Source organism: Cornus florida, unplaced genomic scaffold, assembly GCF_030987335.1.
Source record: "Cornus florida cultivar Cherokee Brave unplaced genomic scaffold, ASM3098733v1 CherokeeBrave_3.0.0_Hap2_Chr06, whole genome shotgun sequence".
In the NCBI taxonomy this organism is placed as follows: Eukaryota; Viridiplantae; Streptophyta; class Magnoliopsida; order Cornales; family Cornaceae; genus Cornus; species Cornus florida.
In genome coordinates, this window is record NW_026775576.1 from 104523627 (window position 1) to 104546830 (window position 23204).

General features: G+C 35.7%; 1 protein-coding gene across 2 annotated transcripts; it reads right to left on the minus strand.

Annotated features, from left to right (window-relative positions):
- Window positions 1-1105: 1105 nt before the first annotated feature.
- Window positions 1106-22032, minus strand: LOC132313589 (villin-2-like). Of its 2 annotated transcripts, XM_059812424.1 has the most exons (23): window positions 21553-22027; window positions 18378-18530; window positions 18092-18191; window positions 17868-17936; window positions 17540-17776; window positions 17256-17433; window positions 16961-17093; window positions 14940-15099; window positions 14715-14865; window positions 14527-14627; window positions 14263-14421; window positions 12809-12877; window positions 12666-12734; window positions 12415-12552; window positions 11678-11806; window positions 7259-7406; window positions 7054-7064; window positions 6821-6961; window positions 6605-6730; window positions 6290-6352; window positions 4033-4294; window positions 1810-2048; window positions 1106-1719 (listed from the first exon to the last, which is right to left on the minus strand). In XM_059812424.1, the coding sequence occupies exons 2-23, from the start codon at window positions 18431-18433 to the stop codon at window positions 1606-1608; spliced, it is 2853 nt and encodes a 950-aa protein (XP_059668407.1). In that variant the 5' UTR covers window positions 18434-18530; window positions 21553-22027; the 3' UTR covers window positions 1106-1605. The 2 variants fall into 2 exon arrangements, with proteins under 2 accessions (XP_059668407.1, XP_059668409.1); XM_059812426.1 differs by lacking the exons at window positions 1106-1719; window positions 1810-2048; window positions 4033-4294 and adding an exon at window positions 4332-5723 and having other exon boundaries at window positions 21553-22032.
- Between the last annotated feature and the right edge of the window lie 1172 nt (window positions 22033-23204).

Sequence of the window (23204 nt, forward strand, 5' to 3'; positions counted from 1 at the left end):
TTAGAAGAATTCAAACTTATGATATGTTGTTTGTTTTGTGTGTGTGTGTGTGTGTATAAGGGAGGAATGACGGGTGTATACGGTCAGGTTCAATACGATTCTTGATAGAATCGGAATTGTTTTCAATGATTTTTATAAATTAAAATTGAAATGGAAGCCGTTGGTAAGACTGATCTGATTTGGTTCAATTCCTCAGTTCCTGATAGGGGCCTTTCTTAGTTTAAAAAAAAATATTGTTGCAACCAAATACGTTCACTGGGTTACAATTTATTTTTAATTGTAATCAATCAAATTTGTGTTTAATTGTTTTTAATTGTGTTGTGGAACTGTGGTTGATATATGTGGGTGTGTTTACTGTCTGTACATGTGTGTGTGACTATTGGTGGCGGTGGCTATGGTGGGTGGTGATCATGGTGGTTGATGAGTGTATATGCGTGACTGGTGGTAATAGATATTTTGGTCACTTAACATGGGTTATGTGGGGATAGTTAAGTTATTTTATATATTAAATAATTTTTTAATATGTTAATAAAAAGTTAAAAGGGTAATAATGTCTTTTTATATGCAAAAAGTGATCTAACATAACTAAAAAGTAACTTTTGGGTGAATATCAGTAAAATTACCCTAGTTTTAATCTTTTTAACTGCTAACGTGACTAATGAAATCAATAGTTTTAATCTTTAACTACTAACTTGACTAGGAAATTTCAAGTAACCAATGAGAGCGCAACAACGCGACATTCCCCAGTTGTATAACCAATCGGCATATTTTTTTTTTTATTATTCTTATTTTTTTGGGCATTAAACAAAACAAACAACTCTCCTCCTTCCCCATTCACATTGCCATAACTGTTTAAGAACCGAATACCTCGGAAACATTTTTTTTTTTTTTTTTGGAGGTAAAATCTCTGCAACATCTTCCTTGTGCACAAAGATCCTAGTATCCAAAACCAAACAAGGGAAACTGTGTGCTCCACCACTCCCCCTTAAAAGGGGTATCATTTTTGGTAGGGAGGGGTTATTGATCTTTCTCCAATCTCAAATTATATCATGTGATGGTTTGGATGAAGTTATGGTTCCTTTCTGAAAAGGGAGGGGAGAAATAATTATTTAAAAGACAAAATCATTGTAAATCATATATAGATAAATTTACATTGCAATCAATGGCAACCAACAAAGTCTACACTCCATAATGTTCCATTTCTTAATGTTCAAATTTAATTCATATACATCCTCCTTTTTTTTTACAAATAAATGCTAAAAGATAAAAACGGAGACCAAACAAATTGAGGAACATACCAACCAAATCAAAGAATTTGACTCATCTGCTGTCTTCTAAACTACAGTCTGCACTCTGCGATCAAACAAATACAGCAGCGGAAAAAGGGAGAAAAAATCACTCTTCAGGCAGGCATCACATAATCAATAGCGACACTAATAACACCTCTGTTCTTCATGGAGCATATAGCGAAACTCGTGATATTGCAATCCAGGCGTGGAGTATCTATAAAATCGTGTTGCTCTAAGGTAAAGAGGTCAACACGGATGAGGAATCACAGCTTAAGATGACAAGAATATAAATTACTCAAATTTGGGAATTTGGTTTTTAGAAGAGATCAGTGTTCTTCTTATGCATGTCTTGCTTCCATTTTGGCAATTTATAGAATGCTTCTTTTGTCATCCCCAGTACAGACTGGAATTCCCCATCAGATAGATAAGCCTGCATATGGATGACCGAAAATCATGAGATAAAAAAAAGAGAACCAAACATAAGAGCATTTGAATGTAATAACAATCACAAAAGACCAACCTCTCTTCGTTTAAAATCAATTCCATTAACTGGGTTGTCAGAATGAGCCTTCAGCTGTTCATAACTAAAAGTACTTTGACTACTTTCACTACTGTTCTCATCCTGCTCTGCCTCTCGCTTCAGTTCTGAATCGTCACCATTGCTCTCTGATGCAGGCACAACTACCTCTGTCTCCTCAACTTCAGATGCTTCTTTAGAATCCTCTGCCTCTGAAATGGCATTCTCACTCTTGGTTTCAGCTACAAGCAGTATCCAAAATGTCAGATTATCCAAATTTCAAGATCCTCATTACAATCATAAAACCAATTACTTGCCAAAGAAAAGCAAGAAGATACAAGGCTGATATTCCCACATGTTCTATACATCAATGTTTCCTTGGTAGCGATAAATTTCCTTTGGATATATTTTCTTACTAAATTATTAAAAAAATAAATTGTATACAATGTGAAAGATGACTTGTTTCTCAAGACCAGAAAGTAAATTCCAGGTCTTCAAGTATTTCTTAATAGACTCGGTTTAAGAAAGGCCCCAATAAACTTAAATTCAAAAAATGCTGCAACAAACTAGAGGAATTAAAAGATGCTGCAAACAATCAAACACAATTGGGTTTCCAAGGGTAAATTACACCATCCCTTGAGGTTAGACAAAATTACAAGCACTTCCGTTCTTTGGAATATACTCTAACCTCCCTTGCAATTAGTATCTTGCAACACTTTCCCTCCTCCGTAAACAGTCAATGTTAGAGAACAAACAGAATCAGCAAATGTCAGCAAAAACAAAGACGAAAAGGCCAGCGATGACAATATTAACCTCATTAGGTAGTATGAAATGACAATAATAAGCATTTCTCCTCCTCATCCCCTCTCAATCACAGACCCCCACTCTATTCATCTCTCTCATCTCTTCTCCACATCCTCCCCCTCGCCTTCTATTGAAGTAGATGACTGCCCCCCCTAATTCTCAATGAGAGGTTGTCAACCATTTTCACCGACACCAGCTTGTCAAGACGAAGAAAACTAAATCATTTTGGATAGCATATCTTTGTGTTTTCATGTAATAAATTTAGAGCATACATCTATATAATAATTTATAACAATCATGAATTGAAGGGTTCCATTGAGGGCAACACTACAGGAGGTATAAACCAAGAAATGACGTGATTAACACCTGAAAAGAAGGCCACTATCCTCACTCTCAGAATGTAAACCCACCCCCCATGGTGTGTGTGTGTGTGTGTAAGAATATAATATTCCATCACCAGAGGTAATGAGGAACTCAAATGGAGTAGTTGGAACACTGCAAATGAATCTACTTTTGCAAATTAGTTTGGGGAATTCATAGGCCCCCCCGACCGTCCCACTATCTTCATTACACCACCAAGGAACCAATGTACTTCCATTCTGCACCATGCTCAACAACTCTTTACAATTAAAAAAGAAAAAGGAAAAAAAGAGAGATGTTATCTTGTTCTGGTCCTGAACTTAAGTATTTCACTAAGTAGTTTCTCTAAGACTTGAACGCGTACCAACAACACTGATATTCAAGCGTTAACCACTGAACCAAGTAACAACCCTCTAAAATTATGTCCCAAAATACCACCAATTAACAAACCCCAGCCAATATGATCGTTGCAAGTCCTAACAGGGTGCTGCCATTGTTACTAGCCCATCACCACCATCAGCCCTCACCACTAAGGTTGGCCCTCTCTTTAACCCTAACTTTCTCTCACCAAACCCTCTCTCTCTCTCTCTTCCTTTTCATATGATCAAGAAATGATGTGAATTTTTCAAAATTTGAGGAGAACGTGACAAAAGAACAAGGTGTGCAGCCCCTCGTTTGTGCATTGGGATTTATGGTTGATTTGGGATGGGGAAGATATGCAGACCCTAGCTTCAAACTTCAAATTATCTCCACAGTAGGCCTCAATTTCATTTCATCTGGCATATTCCCGTTGGAAACGATGGGCAATCTCATCTTTTTACATAAAGTCCACTTTTACATCAATTAATATAATAATCAATGGGCAAAGTAGTAAAATCACTGCACCTTAATGCCATCCAACGGAATAATCTAACAGGGAGGTCAGTGTAATTTTAAAATAAGAGGGGAAACTTCTGTAATTTTACTTAACCTCAGGGAGGCCACTAGGCCAGTGTAATTTACCCTTTCCTAAATAGATAATGACATCTAATGCATTTAAACATTAAAATTTTGGTTTCATACCAGGAGGGCTAGCTTCTGCTGGTGAACTTCTAGTGGGACGGACAGGAGAGGTTTCAGGCGACTGCTTCTTTTCAGCAGTAAGAACTGATGATAAAGCAGCAACTGCAGCTGCTCTCTGTGATCCCTGACCCCTGCCTGATAGCTTTGGAGAAGCAGAATTTTTGGTCCCAGAAGACGGATTAAATGCAGAGGATAAGGCAGCTAAAGCTGAAGCTCTTTGAGTTGGCCCTCCCTGATTTGACCCATTGGACCTATCCTGGTTCTGCAATAGCATAGAAAATCAAAAAACAACCTCCTCAGCCAAAAAAGTTAATCCTCAGTATTTCAAGCACAGTCAAAGTGAGAAGGTTAAACACAAAGAAGACACAGAAAAAGAGAGTTTTCTAGCGTATGACCAGTGACCACCTCCTCTTTTTTGTGACAGAAATTCTCTCAGGTAGCATGCGTAGGATGAAAAACCATAAACATATAATATAACATAAAAATTAAGAGCTTAATTCACAAGGTTTTAAAGTACAATTTGCAACACAAATCCCATAAATACTATTTTATGTTCACTACAAACAGAAGCCATTCTGTCTGCAGAGCAGTCCCAACTAACACATGAACACAAAAAATAACTATGAGTACTTTAAACCAAACTATTTGTGAATCCTGAAACAGAAGTGACACGTAAATGACTAATCTACTCGAGCAAAGAAATTTGAAAAAAGCCCAAAAAAAGAGTAAAGAACTCACTATAGTAGTTCAGAGGTAAAAATAGAAAATCACATTCTTCCTCCACAGAAAATTCCCATTCTTAAAAATTATAAATCAAATTTGCAGAGATCCAAGTGACCCATCAATTTTATTTTTAATACCCACCTCCTAACCAGGACATGAACCCTGCACGTCATATCTCCCTTTCCCTTTCAAGGTGACAGGAGATATTATACAGACTTACAGGTAGTGGTAAGAAGCAAACAAATTAGACAATACAAATTTTCTGGTCACCAAGATCTTGCCAACTAGGTGGGGAAAACTAACCGGGAAAAAAGAAAAAAGAAAAAGAAGAAGAAATGTTGCGTTCAAATGAACCCAACACGAATACAGGACATAAATGCAGCATATCTTATAAATTGCTAAGATGGTTTACCTTAGATGTTTAGGGGTATTTTCTTTTCAAGGAAACTCCCTTCTATTTTCTGCCTTGTGATTTTTTTGTCTTTTGGTGTCCACGGTCTCACTTAAGGTTACATGACTTTACCAAGACATATTTATTTAAATCGTTAAGCAATATTACATGCCAATGTAAAGAGCTTTTTTTCAATTTGAATGTCCCAATGTTTTATATCATATAAAACCTTTTATTTTTAGACAGGAAATGAAACAGAACTAGACATCATTCACAATGCCATTCTGGTAAAAGATTGCTTTAGGGTTTTTTTTTTCAATCTATGTTTTAGGACGTAAATACTAGAATTAGATTGGGTATCGCTTATAAAAATATCTGCTTCAGATAACAGTTACATAAATTTTGCAACTTCTGTTTTGGGAGAATTTCCCCTCAGCACTCATTAAGGCACATATGAATGTTTGTGATATAATAAGGTCTAAGAAAAGGAACGTAATAATTCCTGGTTGTTCACAAAGGGGAAATGAGTGGTTCGAACTCCTCATGAAGCAGTGTGCTGTGTCCCTTTGTTGCTTTCCTAACAAAAAAAAAAAAAATTCTTTATATGATAAGATGAGGTTTTCAAAAAAAAAAAACAAATCAATTGGAACCTTGGAGGTAGGTAGATCTGAAAACATAAATTTGACGTGAGGTTCACTTCAAAATGTAAAAAATTGGATGAAGGCTCATTACTGGAATTAAAAAGAGAAGTTGGAGTTGGACAAACTGAAAATGCAACAAAAATAGAGAGAAAAAAACGGGGGGAAAATGAGGTAAAGAATTTATTTGTAGATTTCACTGTTCAATAAAGGGCTCTCCCTCTCTCTGTAACATGCACTTGATAGATTCAATAAAAGATGTTCAATGTATCACTACTTGTGAAATTATCATAATCCTTTATTGGCAACAATGGATTCAAAAGATTCAGATATTAGGTGTTATTTGTCATTGAAGAAAGAACATTAGCACCCTACCCCCAAACAAAAAGGGAAAGGAAAAAAATAAGTTCCCATGCAAACACTTGAAAGGAGCTAGGCTAAGCACTTTGGTAGTTCGAGTAAATCGCTAAGCACTTTGGTAGTTCGAGTAAATCAAGTGTTATACCTCCACAGCATGACCAGCCCCAAAGAGTAGCATAATCTTCTTCTGAAATGAGTTTCCAGGAGCCTAGGTAGAATATAAAAACAGAAGTTACGGATATATACTAAAAAAAATATTCCTTTCTGTGTAATGTGATTATAAATTCCAATCTACATTACCCATCATTTCCAACTTTGTATGCTCATTGCAAGAGTAAATTCTATTGGAATCTCAAAAAAACACATATATGTATACATATTTATCAAAACTATTCAGAACATTAACACAAGACAAAGACAAAGACAAAAAAAAAAAAAAAAATTTCATTGCAACACATACAGTAGATTTTGCAGGATCCCATGAAAAATATGTTGTGAAGAAGCATGGTTCATTTCCTTCTGTGACTTTGTATAGCGGCACAGATAAAGACAACCCCTCGAGAGATGCTGCCATCTCTATGTATTTCTGTAATGAACTTCTATAAATATATATGTACACAACTGAATGAGTACTTCTGAGAAAAGAAGAAAAAAAAAACATAAAGCAGAAAAGTACCTGGCCAATTTCAAAAGCTTTTTGCTTTTCATTTGGTTCTACAGACTGACCAACCCAAACAAACACTTCCGTATGTGTATCAAGTATCAAGATGTCCTCAGTCAAGAGGTCATCCTGAGAAAAGTTGTAAACTTCTTCAACCTGACAATAAAAAATATGTATGAATAAAGAAGCTAATAAATACCTAGTAAATATGCAAGGAATTCAATTCACATGTGAATTCTAGAACGCACCTCAAACTTTCCTGGGGATCCACATGGAAACAGAGATAATCATTAAAAGAGTAGTTAGAACAGATAATCAGTTATATTAAGAACTGGAAAGTTAGATATCAATCTATGCAATTTTCAAGGTGAAAGAAAATTCTGATGCAAATATAGTGAATGGAAAATAATGGAAATTACGCAGAAATAATTGCAGCGAATTTCAAAATGCCACCTTTAGTGAATGAGTACGCGAACAAATGGGGATCTCTAACAATTTCCTGAGCTACTTTCTTGCTGGTGTAACCTTGTTTCCCTCCAAGTGCAAACCAGAAGGCTGAACTTTCAGTTCCTTCTTTAGCATGTTTCATGGCTACTCCGGGCTGAATTTATAAACAAATAAAACTTTTATTGGCTAGTTAAAATGAATGTGGCGCAAAGAGAGACTTCAAATTACAAGTCTCAAAGACTTCATTAAACATGAATACTATGCATATTGTCAATCGGTGAATATTCTGATAATTCATTTAGTATTGATTTTTTACCATAAAACACGTCCATTATCTAGTAAAAAATAATCAAGAAGACATGTTAATACCAAGTAAAGTATTTGAAATCTCCAATCACATTCCAAAACTGGAGAACTAGAACTAACTCAATATTGGCAACACAGAATAAACAAAATAGGCATATGCACAATTAGTTATATTTAAAAATATCATAAGTTCCAAATAAAAAGGTATAAACATAAATTTGATTAAGATTCAAGTGAACTATGTGAAGTTTACTTGAATTTATTTAAAGTTATGTTTTAGCAACAAGAAGTTGAGCCAACCTGGTCATAATTATACTTTTTAAGAACAAAACATTCAAATATTTCCTATGGCTAAATTAATTACAGCAAAATGGTTACAATATATTTTCTAAATCACATATACTGAAAAATCATATACGTTAGATAAAAATACCTCCAGATATTAGAGCAAATGCCAAAAAATGATATGGCAGCGAAAAAAGAAAAAAAAAAAAAAAAAACTCCTATTTTTCACCTTATTCCATGACATCCATATCAACACGATGACTATGCCTAAATTAAAGCCCCATCATGTAGGACACTTCATATCCTCACCTGACAACAACACTCTACAGTTGTCACCTTGTTTAGGTCTGAAAGTGAAAAAATTGGACAAAAGAATTGGATGAGCAACTAGCACAAAAGTCGACTACATCCTCATGATTGTATCTTAATTTTGTGCTCAAATCTAAAATGGTGATACAGATTTCACACAATGTAGGATGCATCTTTTGGGTAGACATACTCAAGAATGTCTCTCATGTCAATTTAGAGTGGTCCAAGCATCTCAATCTGTGATGCAGGCACTTATGTGCTAGAACTAAAGCAGTTCATGGTAATGCCACTCTAATTTGGCACAAAGTGACTGGATCTAAGACAGTACTGCAATAATCACAATGAGAGAAAGCAAGGCAAGGCTATTTCGTCCAAATAGAAAGCCACAATACATAGTGGTGTTTCACAAACTAACATCTTCCAGACATAAGAATAGAATTGACACCATCTGATCCTTTTTATATACTCTTTTATCAAAGCATCTCATTTATATACGCTATTCAAGAAAGCTAAACGCAATCCTATATATATGTTCTTAAAAAAACTATAGTGCTCCAAAAAACTGAAACCTATATTTGTTGAACACTCCTTTTATGTACTATTTTGTCAAAGCAACTCATTTATATAAGCTATTCAAGAAGGCTAAACGCAAGCCTAGACTCTATATATGTTCTCAAGAAACCTATAGTGCTCCAAAAAACTGAAACCTACATATGTTATCTGTAGTGCAAATAGATATCACAAACATCCCTCAGATAGAATCCTTCTAAATTTGGTACTTCCAATAGAGTAATTGGTGCTTCACACATTAACATCTTACAACCAAAAATAGAATTGACACCCTCCAATCCTATTTACGCACTCCATTACCAACAAGGTTATTACAGGCAGACTCTATATGTTTTCAAGAAACCTATAGCACTCCAACATCATCATCTCTCCTCCCATTCAAACCAAAACTACCATTTATTGTGAAATGAAGAAAAATAACTATTAGGTATGTACTTTGTCAACATGACTCAGGTTCACATGTATCTCAATAGAGTCAGATTTTGTACACAAACAAACTTGCCCACTTCCATTCATTTGAAAAATGAAGAGAGTACACTTGCACTACTACATGACATGGACTAGGTATACGTATCGAGTGTGTGTGTGTGTCTATGTGCTAGATCTCAATGTATCCTAAACCATAGAATACAAAATCTCACTATGAAATGCATCGAAACTCGAAAGTTGGATACAGGTACAAGTACATGTCTTGCACATTTGGCTAAATTATATTTTATATAATATCTCAACTTATCTACCACTATTTTTTAAGGATATACTTCAATAGAATTTAAATTAACTATATTATATTGTAGAAAAAGAAGTCTTTATCTCTCTCTCTCATGTGGGACGCAAGAAGCCTTTCTCTATCATCAATTCTGTCCTTCCAACATCACATGTGAAGAATCGACATATTTGATCTGGATTCATGTCAAACTCATACCCTTCACCCAGCCCCTTTCATGTCGTACTGACTTAGACACCTTTGGGGAAACATAAAAGTCATGTAACATGGTTGTTAGTGCAATTTAAACATTAAACTGACTTTAAGGTTATTATACTTTTCATTATTCAACAGAAAACTGTTATATAAAAAATGTGCAAAAAATACCCCTGCAGTTTAGTATGTGCATATAAATCCCTAACATTTGAAAATATGTGCAAATTGCCCCTTAATATATGTTGACTGTCAATTTTGACCAAAAATTTCATAAAACCCCAAAATACCATTAATAAACTCTCTCTCATATTTCTCTTTCCTCACCGAAAACAGACCCTCCAGTGCCGAAATATCCCCTGCAGGAGGAGGTTTTAAAAAGGAAGAAGCATACCCAAGGCCATTAAACTTGCAATGGTGAACATCTCAGCGCTATACCCAAAGGCAAATTAGACCTGTTAAACAAAACCTTTCTTGGCATCAACGGCCCCATACTGCCAGATGGATTCCTCTCGACTTTTCTCGCCAACCTTTTCCTCTCAAAATCTTATTTTTGTAATATTTAACATTCCTCTTTGTAACAGCGTAGCTCCTGCTTCTTAGAAACAAGAAATCATTATTAGATGCTAATTTCTTCTTCCCCAAAATCATAAGGCTTGTCTTCATCAATTGTTCCAATCTTTCCTAACCCAACACTATAACTCCTCCCTATGCCGTTTGGACCTACCACCAGCAGTCGCCATCCTGGTTGCCAATGGCTGTCCAACTCCACCTTCATCATAGATACCCTTCAGAAAAGCTCCCTGATATCATCATCATCTCTCTTTCTCAATAAATTGTTGGATAAGTTGACCATTTATGGAGCTGGACAGCCCATCACATTGCCATAGCCTACCTTCTAATCGAAACTGACCATGCTCTCGACTTAAAAAGTCTCTAGCCTTGCCTAGAAATCTGGCAGGTGCACCAATGTATTGCCTCAATTTACTCTGCTTCTCATTTTCACATTTTTTATTGCTTTGAGAATAAGTACTTACAATTGCTAGAGATACTAGAGTTTGAAGACTAAAAGAACAAGGATAATGAGGCTTGAAAGCTTATAATTGGAGATGGGAAGAGACTCACGGGTATATAAAAAGGTAATTTGGGTTTGATTGTTGATGTATTTGTTTGACAAGATTTCAGGGAAACGCAGTTCAAATGGGAGGGTATCCAATGAGGTTGATGTTGGTGGTCAAGACGTTAATGGGTTTTTGATAGAACAGAGGATCAAGACTGGGAAGATCTTATGATGGTGAGAAGATAGAGTGTGAGATTGAGAAGAGACGGATTTTGTTGGGGGCAAGAGAGAGAGAGAGAGAGAGAGAGATAAATCAGTGTTTTTTTTTATATATTTTGCCTTGAGGGTTCAAATTGACAAAATGTACTTATTTGCGGGGATTTTTTGAACACCAGGGGGGTTTTTGCGCATTCTGTATATAACAGTGGTTTTTATGCACTTTACCTAAAAAAATTAAAAAAAGTGTAAATGTAGACAAGTATATTTGCTATGGAAACACAAATAAATAGATAATATGGCATATCCATGTCAAAATGTGCCAGCTATTTTGGTGTTCAAAATGCTGTATTACATTTACACACTTAACCTCAACCAGGACATGACACTCTTGTAAGGTTTCAAATATTGCTGATGCAACTTTATTGAAGGAAAGAACACTAAACCATTTCTTTTTAACCCCGGTTGTTCTAAATTGCCCTTTAAAATAAGACAAGAAACACCCAAAATTTAAAATCAAACTTTTTTTTCATTATATATCTGCTTCAAATTTACACAAGAAACAATATTAAGACACAAATTACAAACACGTAACATGGTTTTAGAACGGGACTCAAATAAAATTAATTGAAGATGTACAAAGTCATACTTCTAGACGTGTAAAGACTCATGCCAAGTTACACTTTTTAGATATCAAAACTAAACCAGAGTCAAACCCTAAAAGATCTGACATGAAGAAAATGTTTTGCAAAGATCATACCTTCAAAAATTCTGCAACTTTTGCAGCTAATTGCTGCTGCTCAAAAGTACTCTGGTTTCCATGCCAAGTGAATGATGAAGTGCCAGATTGCAGAAGGAAACACTCATTAGAGTTCAATGATGTTGCCACCTGAACAGAAATATTCAAAAAAGAAAATGTTAGTAATTGTTGTCAAGAGTGCCAAAGAAAGTTACTTAGTCTCAACAGCTCAACAACAACCGAGCCTTTTCCCAAATATTTGGGGTTGGCTACATGAATTCCATGTTCCATTCCACTCTATTTAAGGCCATAACCTCAGTCATACTTAGTCTCAACAGCTATAGAAGATAATTTTTTAAGAGGCTTAAATTATTGTCTCAACGGCTCAATCAAACCCTTCAAGTTGAAAACTAAAGAAAATTTAAAACATTTCACAAGTCCATACTCCATACTAGCCAAGAAAAAAATAATGCTTAAATTCTCTAGAAAGTACAGAGTTGTATGAAAGTAAAAGATTATATCCACTGACCATTGTCAGCCAGCAAAACAACCAATTATTTCTTTAAAGGAGAGAGAACAAATAATATGAACTACAGCGACGTACAGAGAAAATAATCAAAAAGTGAAACTTAATCAACTCATATATTAAAAAATTAAAGGAATTATATGATCACAGATAGAATTCTTTGAAAACAGTAGCCAAAAAAAATAAAAGAATTAAAGCAGCTCGAAAGACAAAAAGATCAATGAGCACATACCGCATCAACTTGTACAGCTTTATTGTTATGCAAAGAAGTTCCAGATACCCGAATGAGTGCAACACAATCAGCAGTATAAGTTTCATCATTCAAACCTTTGTCAGCGATATAATTTTTGTAACCAGCACTCATTCCACCCTAATAAAAGATCAAGATTGGTTTGTTAAAGAAAAGAAGAGTCCCTTAAAGATTCTTGAAACAAGTATATTTGAAAAAGTACATAATGTAATAATTATATCTGTTAACAGTACCTTTAGGACAACCATGGGCTGAAATATGGCAACAAACTGTGGTGGCTCTTTCCCTTGGTATATGTGACCCTGCATGAGGCACGTATTACATCCCAGTCTTAAGGTTGTTCCTGTATGTAAAAGATTATGAAACATTACGACACCTGCACAGGTCTGCCCTTCAGTGAGTTGCACATTGAAGTAGCCAACCGAGCAGCCATCTTTTGGTCCTCCTGAAGTCGAAAATATAACCAGGTTATACTAGTTATTTAAAAAAATTAAATCCCAACAAACAAACCTAGCAACAGAAAGAAGCAGAATACTAGAAATTTCATCTTTCACATGAGCATTGGGATCTGATGAACGAATTAAATTCAAATAAAATATACATTTGAAAGAAGGGAGCAATCTGAAAAATGATGCAGTTATTATTCCACCCCCCATAATTTAACCACTAATCAATTCAATTAAAGTCAAAGTCAAAACTATATGTCTATGACAGTCTTAACAGAATGATATTACTTGTACCAATTTACTCATCGTTCAACAATGAAGTAGAAAATTAAAGTTGTTCTTATGAGCAAAAGTCTACAATCATTGGTAGTATATTTATGTTCCAGAAGTATAGAGCAATTAAGGATCTTATTTTCAAAAGCAAAATCTAAAGGCATGAATAACAAAGAGAACAACAAAAAACATTATAATAAGGATAAATTGTAATCATGAAATACTTGACAAGTAAGGAACTAAAAAGAACAAACAGAGAAATTACTACCAATTCCCCAATAGTTAAAAAAAGAGAGAAATGGAGCATGGAAGATGGAGAAAGTAGAGATGGTTTGACCATATTAGAACTACGCCAGAGTTGTAAAGAGTTATGTGGTTCAGGTGGTAGGTGATTCAAGCACAGGAGAACTCAAGGAGTACTGAAAAAGGTCATAATTGAAACAGTGAAAGATCAAAGCCGTATTATTTTACTATATCCCTAGATAAAGACAAGATTGACATTGCTGACTCCAAATAATTCATAATAAGGCTTCATGAACTAAATTGAGTTGACTATCAAATAAAAGAACACTTCTATCAAAGAAATTGACAGCAAATTGATCATGGAACCACAATTAGGTTCTCTTTCTAAGGAAAATTGATTACTATTTTTTATTTATTTTTGGCTCAAGGACAATGGATTAAACCATACGCAAATCACAACTTAACTTTACATTGAAGTAATAAACAACTTATGAGAAACTTTACATTGAAGTAATAAACAACTTATAAGAATAGAAACGAGAAAAACAGATTTTGACCTCAGTTTCAAAACACTAAATGATAAACAGAATGCCTCTTGTAAAGTGAGCACTGAGACAGGAGTATTCACAAAAGTAATACGCTATCTAATCTTAGACAAATGATGTCACCTTTTAATAACACTTTCTTTAAGCATAGAATTTGGTAATGTTATATTAAAACTACAAGAAGGATAAAAATAAAAAAATGATATCAGAAGGCAAAGGTTGAAGACATGTGCGTTTGTATTATAGCATTTCTGTATACAATAATGCGTCATTGCATCCTTTATTTTCATTTTTCAAAATCAGCCAGTGACAATGTAAATTACCTCAACGCTGTCCTTTCCAATCCAACAGCACAAGTAGTAATCATCTTTCTTATCACCAGAGTGGTAGGTGTAAAGAACCACATAGCAATCTCCACCGTAAAATTTACCTATGTCTTCTTTGGGCATTGGAGTCTTGGCATTGCCATTAATGCACCATACCTGGAAAACTAACAATATTCAATTTTCTGAAACATATCATGGTATCCAATTCATTTAAAACAAATAATCCAAGTAAATAACCATGCAAAGCAAATATTAAGAGACCTCGATTTTACCACCTCCTTCAAGCAAAGGTGGGATTTCTTCATTTACAGGAGCACCTTTGGTCATTCCCTTGACAGCACCACCTTGTTGCTTCAGCAAAGCTATTAGAATAAAAACACATTCATAATAAATAGATGACACCCAGCAAAATACTTCAGTATGTTTTACAAATGAAGAAAGGAATCCACCTGCTACTTTTCCTCTTCCCTCCTCAGCAGCAGAAGGTGCTGCCCCTGATGGCCAAGAATCAAAATTGGACTTGAATGAACGAGTTTCGTAACCTTGAATAAGTCGGGTTAAACGTGTTGATTTCGGCCTATTTTGGCTAGTGACGAATTCCTGAGGATAATATATTGGAATGAGGATCAAGGTGGCATAAAGAAAATGAATATATAAATACTTAAGGTTTCTACCTCAGCTGCTTGGCTGGCAGCTTTCCGGTCCTCCACTTGTGTTACCCGGCCAACCCAAACAAAGATCTCAGCACCACAGTCCAATAAGTAGCATTTATTGTTTTCCAACATAGATTTGGAGAGTTCACCATCTACAATCTTAACTTGACTATCAATGATGCTGCAGAAAAGTGGCGATGAAAAATTAGCACCATATGTTGATTAATACATGCACACGATATCAGCATCAACCATCAGTATTCTGGTTGACAAAGTTTCCTCCAAAGCAAAAAATTCAATCATAGTAGAACATAGACAAAGGACATGGAGAATATCTTAATACCTACACACATCATAAAATGAGAACAAAAGTATAATAGAAGTAAATTATATACAAAAGAAAAGACCTACAAAGAGTAATAGGCAAATCAAGTATGCTTAGAGATTTACAATGTGTTGCTATTATAAAGCATCATTATTTACAGATGCCTTTTATACAATGCTTTGACCTTAAAAACAAGAAGCATGCTGATTATGAGGTATTCAAAATCAGTTTTCATTCCTCCAGGTCATACTTAATCAGATCCTTGCAACAGGTTTAAATATTTGAATTCAATCACTGTGAACAGCACGGTGGCAGGATAAAATCAAGGGCTTTCTTGGAAAACATGGGAATCAGTTTAAGCAGAAATAGTATCCTGACTGTGTATGATGACTGATGAGTAACTAAATTTAGTATACTCATGAACAATTCTAACCAATTTAAAAATAGAAGAGTTAGAGATAGAATGGAACAAACGAAATAATTAACAGATGAAGTTGGAGTATTAATTGAAGAAAAAAAGAGGTAACAGCAACATTCATTTTTGTCTGTAGAACAAGTGAGTGAAGGATTAAAAAAAAAAAAGAATTAAACTTTATCAATCTAAATTCTAAAACATAAGAAACGAAGAGTATTCCTATTGAAGACATTCAATAAACTTTAATAATCCTTGAATCTCTCTCTCACAAACACAAAACACCAATAATGCTTGAACAAAAACAAATTGTCAGAGCCATAATCTGTCACTCTCTCCCTCCGATAATCGTAATCCAGATCCTTTGAAGAAATAAAGGTCAGTTTCAACTGTAATTAATTCATTACTTTTAGCATTATCCCACTAGCAGCATCAAGATATCCTCTTTTTTTCATTCGCAAGAAACTCCCGCGCACCCATTTGTTCCTACGGGGACTTGAACCCTCACCATCCCCTTTGGGAGGTAGAGGAGATATGTTACAAAAGGATATTCGTCCCACATCGGATCCGGATAGGAAAGTGATTGGGTATAAATGGGTGGGTATGCAACACTACCCAACAGCTTGAGCTTTTGGGTAGATCGGCAAGCTCCCACCCGTTACAATTGGTATCAGAGCCAGACCAGTCCTTGATCCGGTGCAACGTCAAGCGCCCGGCCCGGAAGGCGTCCGGGTGAGCTACCCCGGGTAGGCAGGGTGGCCCGAACACAAGGCGTTGCGAGTTCGGGTGGGGGAGAATGTTATAAGGGGATATTTGTTCCACATCGGATCCAGATGGGAGAGTGATTGAGTATAAATGAGTGGATATGCAGCACTACCCAACAAGCTTGAGCTTTTGGGTAAATGGGCAAGCGCCCACCCGTTACAAGATACCACTAGACTACAGCCTTTGGTCATTTAGATATCCTCTGTTCTCATAAAACTTACAAAGCGATTTTTTCAATCATACTAAGTTCATATTCTGCAAAATTCCTTTTTTTAAATAAGTATACTCGTTGTACATGCCCCATTCCCATTCTAGAGGTATGCGTATGAGTGATCAATTCCGCTATTCTCAATTTAACATAAGAGTTCATTTTAATAACTGATATGTATGTGTGAAGAAAGCAACATAATATAGAGAAGTATTTCTCCCTTTGATCCACTTAGAGACCACAACATTAGAAAGGAATAAACATCAAAAACATTCTTAATAATATAACTCCTTACTTGAGCACGGTAACTAAATTGGAAAAGATAAGAATACCTATAAAGTTTAGCAGGAGTCTTCTCCGCAATAATATCATCTTCACTAGCAACTTTTTTGCCAATTGGAGCAAACCCACCAAATAGAACCCAGAATTCACCAGAATCTGACTCAGCTTGTAGCTTCCCATCATCTATCACAGGGGACAACATACACAAAATAAAAGACTTACTAAAGACTGATAAAGTGAATATGCATGAACAAACCTAGTTCAATGCATCTAAATAAATATTTTAAGAAGTACTAAAGAAGAGAAGATAATGTCACCACAAGTTGTAAATGTATGTGCCCTTACCAACAATTGCAACATCACACATCCCCACATGATACTTTTCCTTTAAAAACTGAATTACTTCCAATGCCTTGGCCCTTTCCTGGATATTGGAGTTTGCACCATTGAATTGAAAAATTTTCTCTTTAGTGTCAAGGATAAATACATCATCATGATTCAGCGAGGACCGAGAAAAAATGACCTGGCAAACAAGGAAGACCAATTTATATTCCCTTGAGCTACAATAGATTTATATCAAAATAATGTCAGAATGGGCTCATCAAGATCATGTTTGCAGGCTCTCATACCTGCTTCAATTTTACAACCCGTTTCCCTTTGCAGACGTACAACCGCGTCTCGAACTTTTCCTCCTCGGGTTTCTTGAAGCCAGATGCCACACCCCCCTCCAATGGTATAATACATGGTTTAAAGTATGACAAAAATTTGTCAGACTCATGACCTTGGAGTTCTCTGTGCTGTACTGCACGTCCACCAAGGATTGCATCGAGTTCAACAGTTTTGATAGCTGCGGTTCCAGCCTCATCCTTATTATAAGCTCACCATATCAAGTGAGAATGTAAGTTTGAGGCAAGTACAATTTCTCAGTATGGAAGGAAAAGAAGCATAAGAGCATACCTGGCTTGTATCTTTCCCAAGCCAGAAGTGAATATCCAACACATAAGCACCTCCCCTACCAGGACTTGTCTGCAGAGACATGACAGATATAAGAAGAAGCATAAATGCAGAGAATCTATCCCTTCAAAAGAAATCTGGTTTTATCCAAAAATATTTTCATAAGAAGAAGTTCAAGATTCAAACTTAAACCCAAAGTGAAAGGGAAGATTGAAGAGCATATGCACCTGCAACACAATGTACGAATCGCCTGAATAGAATTTACCATTTTCAGTTTTTGGCAAGGGAACTGGCTGAAAGTTCTCAATTCTCCAAATTTCAGTTCCTCTAGAAGGTGTTAAGTTCAAACCCAAAAGAGAATAGTGCAATTAAAACATGCTCAGCATTTAATAAAGAAACAGACACACAAATAAAAATTATGATAACTTTTTCATTTTCCGTAGGATGTAATGTAAAACTACAGTATCTGCCAAACTAATTCAGTTATCAAATTCAGATCTGAATCAAGGATACATTCTCTGACCAGCTCCCTGAAATGCAGGTTCCAAAGCTTTCACAGAGTTAGACATCGTATTGGATCCTTTCTTATTACCGTTTCTTTCAACAAAGAGGACAAAACCATTCAAATTCCTACTTTCTGCTGTCCCTAATCTCTACATGTAGCAGCTGCACATAGAAAAAGGAAAAGGCATGAAGTTAAAATGCAATATCAATGTTACACAAAGATAACAAGCTCCACCACGCCACAACCATCAAGAATTAGAAGCCCCTAATTGTCTTTTCTATATGCAGCCGAAGGCATAACCTTTTGCATTGGATGGTCAACAACCGATGAGTAGATATTATAGCTACATTAGCTAACAATCAATATTCTCTGATTCATTATTGAGCAAACAATAAAAAACTACAATAGGGCATGGTAATTAAGTAAAAACAAGAAAAATGTTCTAAAATCGTTATGGAAAAGTGGTCAGTCCAATTGTTAATGACATTAATACCAAAGTTACATCACTCTTTAAGTTGTCAACTTGGTGCTAAAGCAGGAAGTTCAAGTGTTTCTGAAGAGAAAATTGTTAAAAGTGAAGTTTCTCAAACCTCTCCTTTGGAATTTTGTAATCTTTCTTCTTTTCTTTTTTTTTCAATAAATAAATAAATAAGATCGGCCATATACATGTTGTTGCATCTGAGCAGGTTCACTGTTGCTTCTCCATATACAACCTTTCTTTACCAATGACATACTCACCTCTCACCAAAAGGTAAACAATAATTGCAAGTGTATGAAGAAAACAACAATCACAACTTAAGATCTAGCATCTGCATAATCTGTACTAGGTACTCATGTGACCTACATATCTTGGAACCCATCATTCATGGTAGAATCATGCCTGCAAGGCTGGATATCTAGACGATAATGAACAAATATGTGAATGCATGTCATTAGAATCTGGTTGAGATGTCGCACTAGTATCTATCAAAAATGGAAGTTTGCATTGGAGTTTGCAGTATTCAAAAACTTCTAATCTTCCTTTTCTTAATTTTTCCACCAATAAGAAAAGAAAATGAAGCAAATGACATTTACCAGCCTTAGTCCTTTGACTCCCATCAGTGCAGAGTGTTGAAAAAAAAGGACCATTTATACCTCGCCATTGGTTTAACAGAAAATGGTACCCTGGAATTCAAAACTACATTCTCACACTTGACAACCATTGCTTTTTGCAAGAGCAAGACAAACCCTTTCAACCAATACCTTAACATAAATTTATGTTCTTCCATTTCATTCCTCCAAAACAACTAATAATACATGCAATACAATCTTTAGACAGGTGCAAAAATTAATAATCGTTTTCCATTTCATCCCTCCCATCTGAATGCAATATATCAGATTGTAAATAACAAAATACCATCATTAGTGCACGTGTGAAAAAAAAAAAAAAAAAAAAAAAATTTAATTGGAATTCTCAGTGATAATCACAAACTTCCATCTTGTAAGGATCCTCAAAATGCACAGTCCCTGTGCCTCTTAATGAACACTTAAAAGTCTTTCTTCCTTGTCAATCTCTGCTCTTATGTGGAAGTGAAGACGACCCATGAATTATCTTTTATTATTATTATTATTATTATTATTATTATTATTATTATTATGTTTTAAGTAAAAGATCCACTAAAGGGTGCCAAAAGGGTGCACAAACCATGTACACATGGCATATAGCATGACGCAACTTTTCTATGAAGCAGCATCATCATCATCATCCTTGCCTTTATCCCGTACAAACGGAGTCGTTCACATGGATTCTCTTTCTCCAGGCTTTGTTATTATATGACATATCGTCTACTATATTTAATTTTTTTAAATCATTTCTTATCACTTCATTCCGTGTTAGTTTTGGCCGGCCTCTTTGTCTCTTGCCCTCTATGCAAATCAATCTTCCTCTCCTCACAGGTGCATCTATAGGTCGCTCAACCCAATTTAGAGGATCGCCATGCTCCTTTCCCAAATACACCACATAATGCATAAAGGAGCCACAACCTTAGGATGTCAATTTTTTTTTTTTTAGTTGGTACTCACACAAACATGCCTCCACTGAGGCTTGAACCCTGACCTCTCCTTGTGAACTAAGGGCCTGATACCGCTAGATCACTGGCTCGTTGGTAGCCTTAGGATATCATTGATACTCCATATCTACAAAGTTTGGCAGTCGGCAAAATCATGCCAATTATCCACTTATAACTCTTCTTAGCCTATTCTCTAAATACCAAAACCTCAAGTAAACACCATGGTCAATTAGGAGAAGAATGTCTAGTTAGCATTTGCTCAACTTTCAATACTACATGCACCTGATTTAGGGAAAAAAAAAATACTACATGTACCTGTTGTATAATATTATTCTGCTATTCGGTATTCCCCACACTTTCTACACGCATCCTTCTTAAGGATAAGGCAAAGGGCCAAGCATGGACAAGTAGTGCCATTCAATTGGCAATCTCTTTTAAGCTTCAAAGCCATCATGTCACGGCTAATGCTCCCCTTTTCTCTTATTTCATTCCACTATTTTAGTACCAGAAATCTAAATATGACTATGGATCAATTCAATAAAATAAGTGACTCACTAGAAATTTGTCAACTGAATCAAAATTCCAATCCAATTTAACTAATCATGGTGCTAATTTCATTCAAGAGAAATCCATAAACTGCTTAACGCAATCAACTTTATAATATCAATAAACTACAAAAACATTCACAAACCATAAGCAAAACATTCGTGACTTCACTTATTTGCTCCAAAACATAGCTCAATATGAAAATATCCTCTCACTCATATTCATTACAGGTCAAATCATTTCAGAACAGTAATTCAACAACTGCTTAAGCTTCCAAAAATAGCATAATCGAAACATGTACGCGAAGGCAGAGAGATCCAAAGATTCACAAGAATTAATCACCCAATTTTAAAATAAACAACTGATAATTCCTCGCATTAGAGAAATAAACAAATTATCAATAATCGATTTAATCGTGTAAAAGTAACAAAATTACATCGAAACTCAGATCAGCGCAAAAAAAAATTGAAATTACAGTCAAATTGAAAGCAATAGATTGGCACATGATTTAAAAAAGAAATCCTACAATTCTCGATAATCCTCAAAGTGATCAGAGAAACAAAACTTGGTGACCAGAGAAGACTCATACCTTCGGAGATCTCTGTTTCTCTTTCCTGAAGATGATGACGAGGTGTAGTCTGTGTCTCCAGAGAGAATGATATGGAGAATTCAGTCTGCCGAGCTGTCAATATAAATATGTATACATGTATAGACACAGAGAGAGGTACTATTGTATAAAGTGAATAATTGGTGAATGGTTTCTCTCTCTTACTTTTTAGGCTTTTGAGAATCGATGAGTGAAAATTTTGTAATTCTGAGGATACAGAGAAATGAAGGGGGAAGAATGATTGTTTACAGAGAGATAATTGGGTGTGATGATGAATTGGGTGATTTTGTATGTGTGATGAGTTGTCGAAAGAGAGATATCGTTTATACGATGCAAAGATCATTTGATTGCATCACGATCCATGTTGGCTTTATCATGGAAATTTTGGGATTTTTTCCGTTTCCTTACCCCTTCTTTTTTCCTTATTTTTCTCTTTCCTTCATTCTTCTCCCTCCGTTAAGTTGGCAAAATAACAAATTTATGCTCTGGCAGGAAAGAAAAAAATTAAACGGAAAGAGAGAATAAAGGGTTGGATGAGACATTTGTAGGAACTGTGTATTTTATTCTTTTTATTTGGTTTAATATAAGAGGAGATAATAAATTTATAATTTACTATATTCTTTAATGTTGTGTTTAGTGTGTAAGAATGAAATGGAATGTAAGTGAAAATGGAATAAGAATGGAAATGATCATTCTATTGTTTGACTGTGAATATGAAATAGGTAGGAATTGGCGTTTGGTTGAACCAATTTAAAATTTAGAATAAAATAAATTTCAAATTGAGTTCTCCACAAATAAATTAAATTAAAAAAATAACATTTTTTTTATGATTTTTTTTAAAAATAAATGATGACAGTGGCGGTGGTGGATGGTGGTGACTATGATGGTGGAGATGGAAAGTGGTCGTGGTGTAGGTGGTGGCGTTGGAAAACGACGGTGGTGGTGAAATGCAATGGCAATAGTGCGATGATGGAAGAAGATAGTGGTGTAGCTAACGGTGGTGGAAGCTAATGGAGGTCGCTATGGTGGTGGTGGAAGGCAACGATAGCGGTGGTAAAAGGAGGTGGCGGTGGTGGAAGGAGTGACAGCGGCGGTGGTGGATGGTGGCAATGGTGGAAGGCTGTAGCGGTGGTGGTAGTGGTGGAAGACGGTAGCAGTGAAAAGAGGTGGCAATGGTGAAAAGAGGCAACGGCGGCGGCGATGAAAAGTGGTAGTGATGGTGAAAGGCAGTAGCGGTAGTGGTGGTGGAAGGTAATGAAGGTGGTGAAAGGCGATGACGATGGGGTGGTAGTGGTGGTAAAAAACGATGGTGGTGGCAGCGTCGGTGGTGGTGGACGGTGGTGAAAGTCGATATGGTGGTAGTGGTGGAAGGCGGTGGTAGTTGTGGAAGTCAACGTTGATGTGGTGAAAGGCGGAGGTGGTAATGATGGTTTTTGGACTTGGAATATGAGGGTTTTTCGGGAAATTGAACATTACCCGAAGGAAGATTACCCGATGGCAGAGTAACCAAGGGTTAAAAAAAAAAAGAGTACTGTTCGTGGGTCCCAGGGCAAAAAATAAAAAATATAGTTGGGAATGGAATGGCCATTCCATATGTTTAGTTATGGAATAGATTTTCATTCAAATGGAACGAC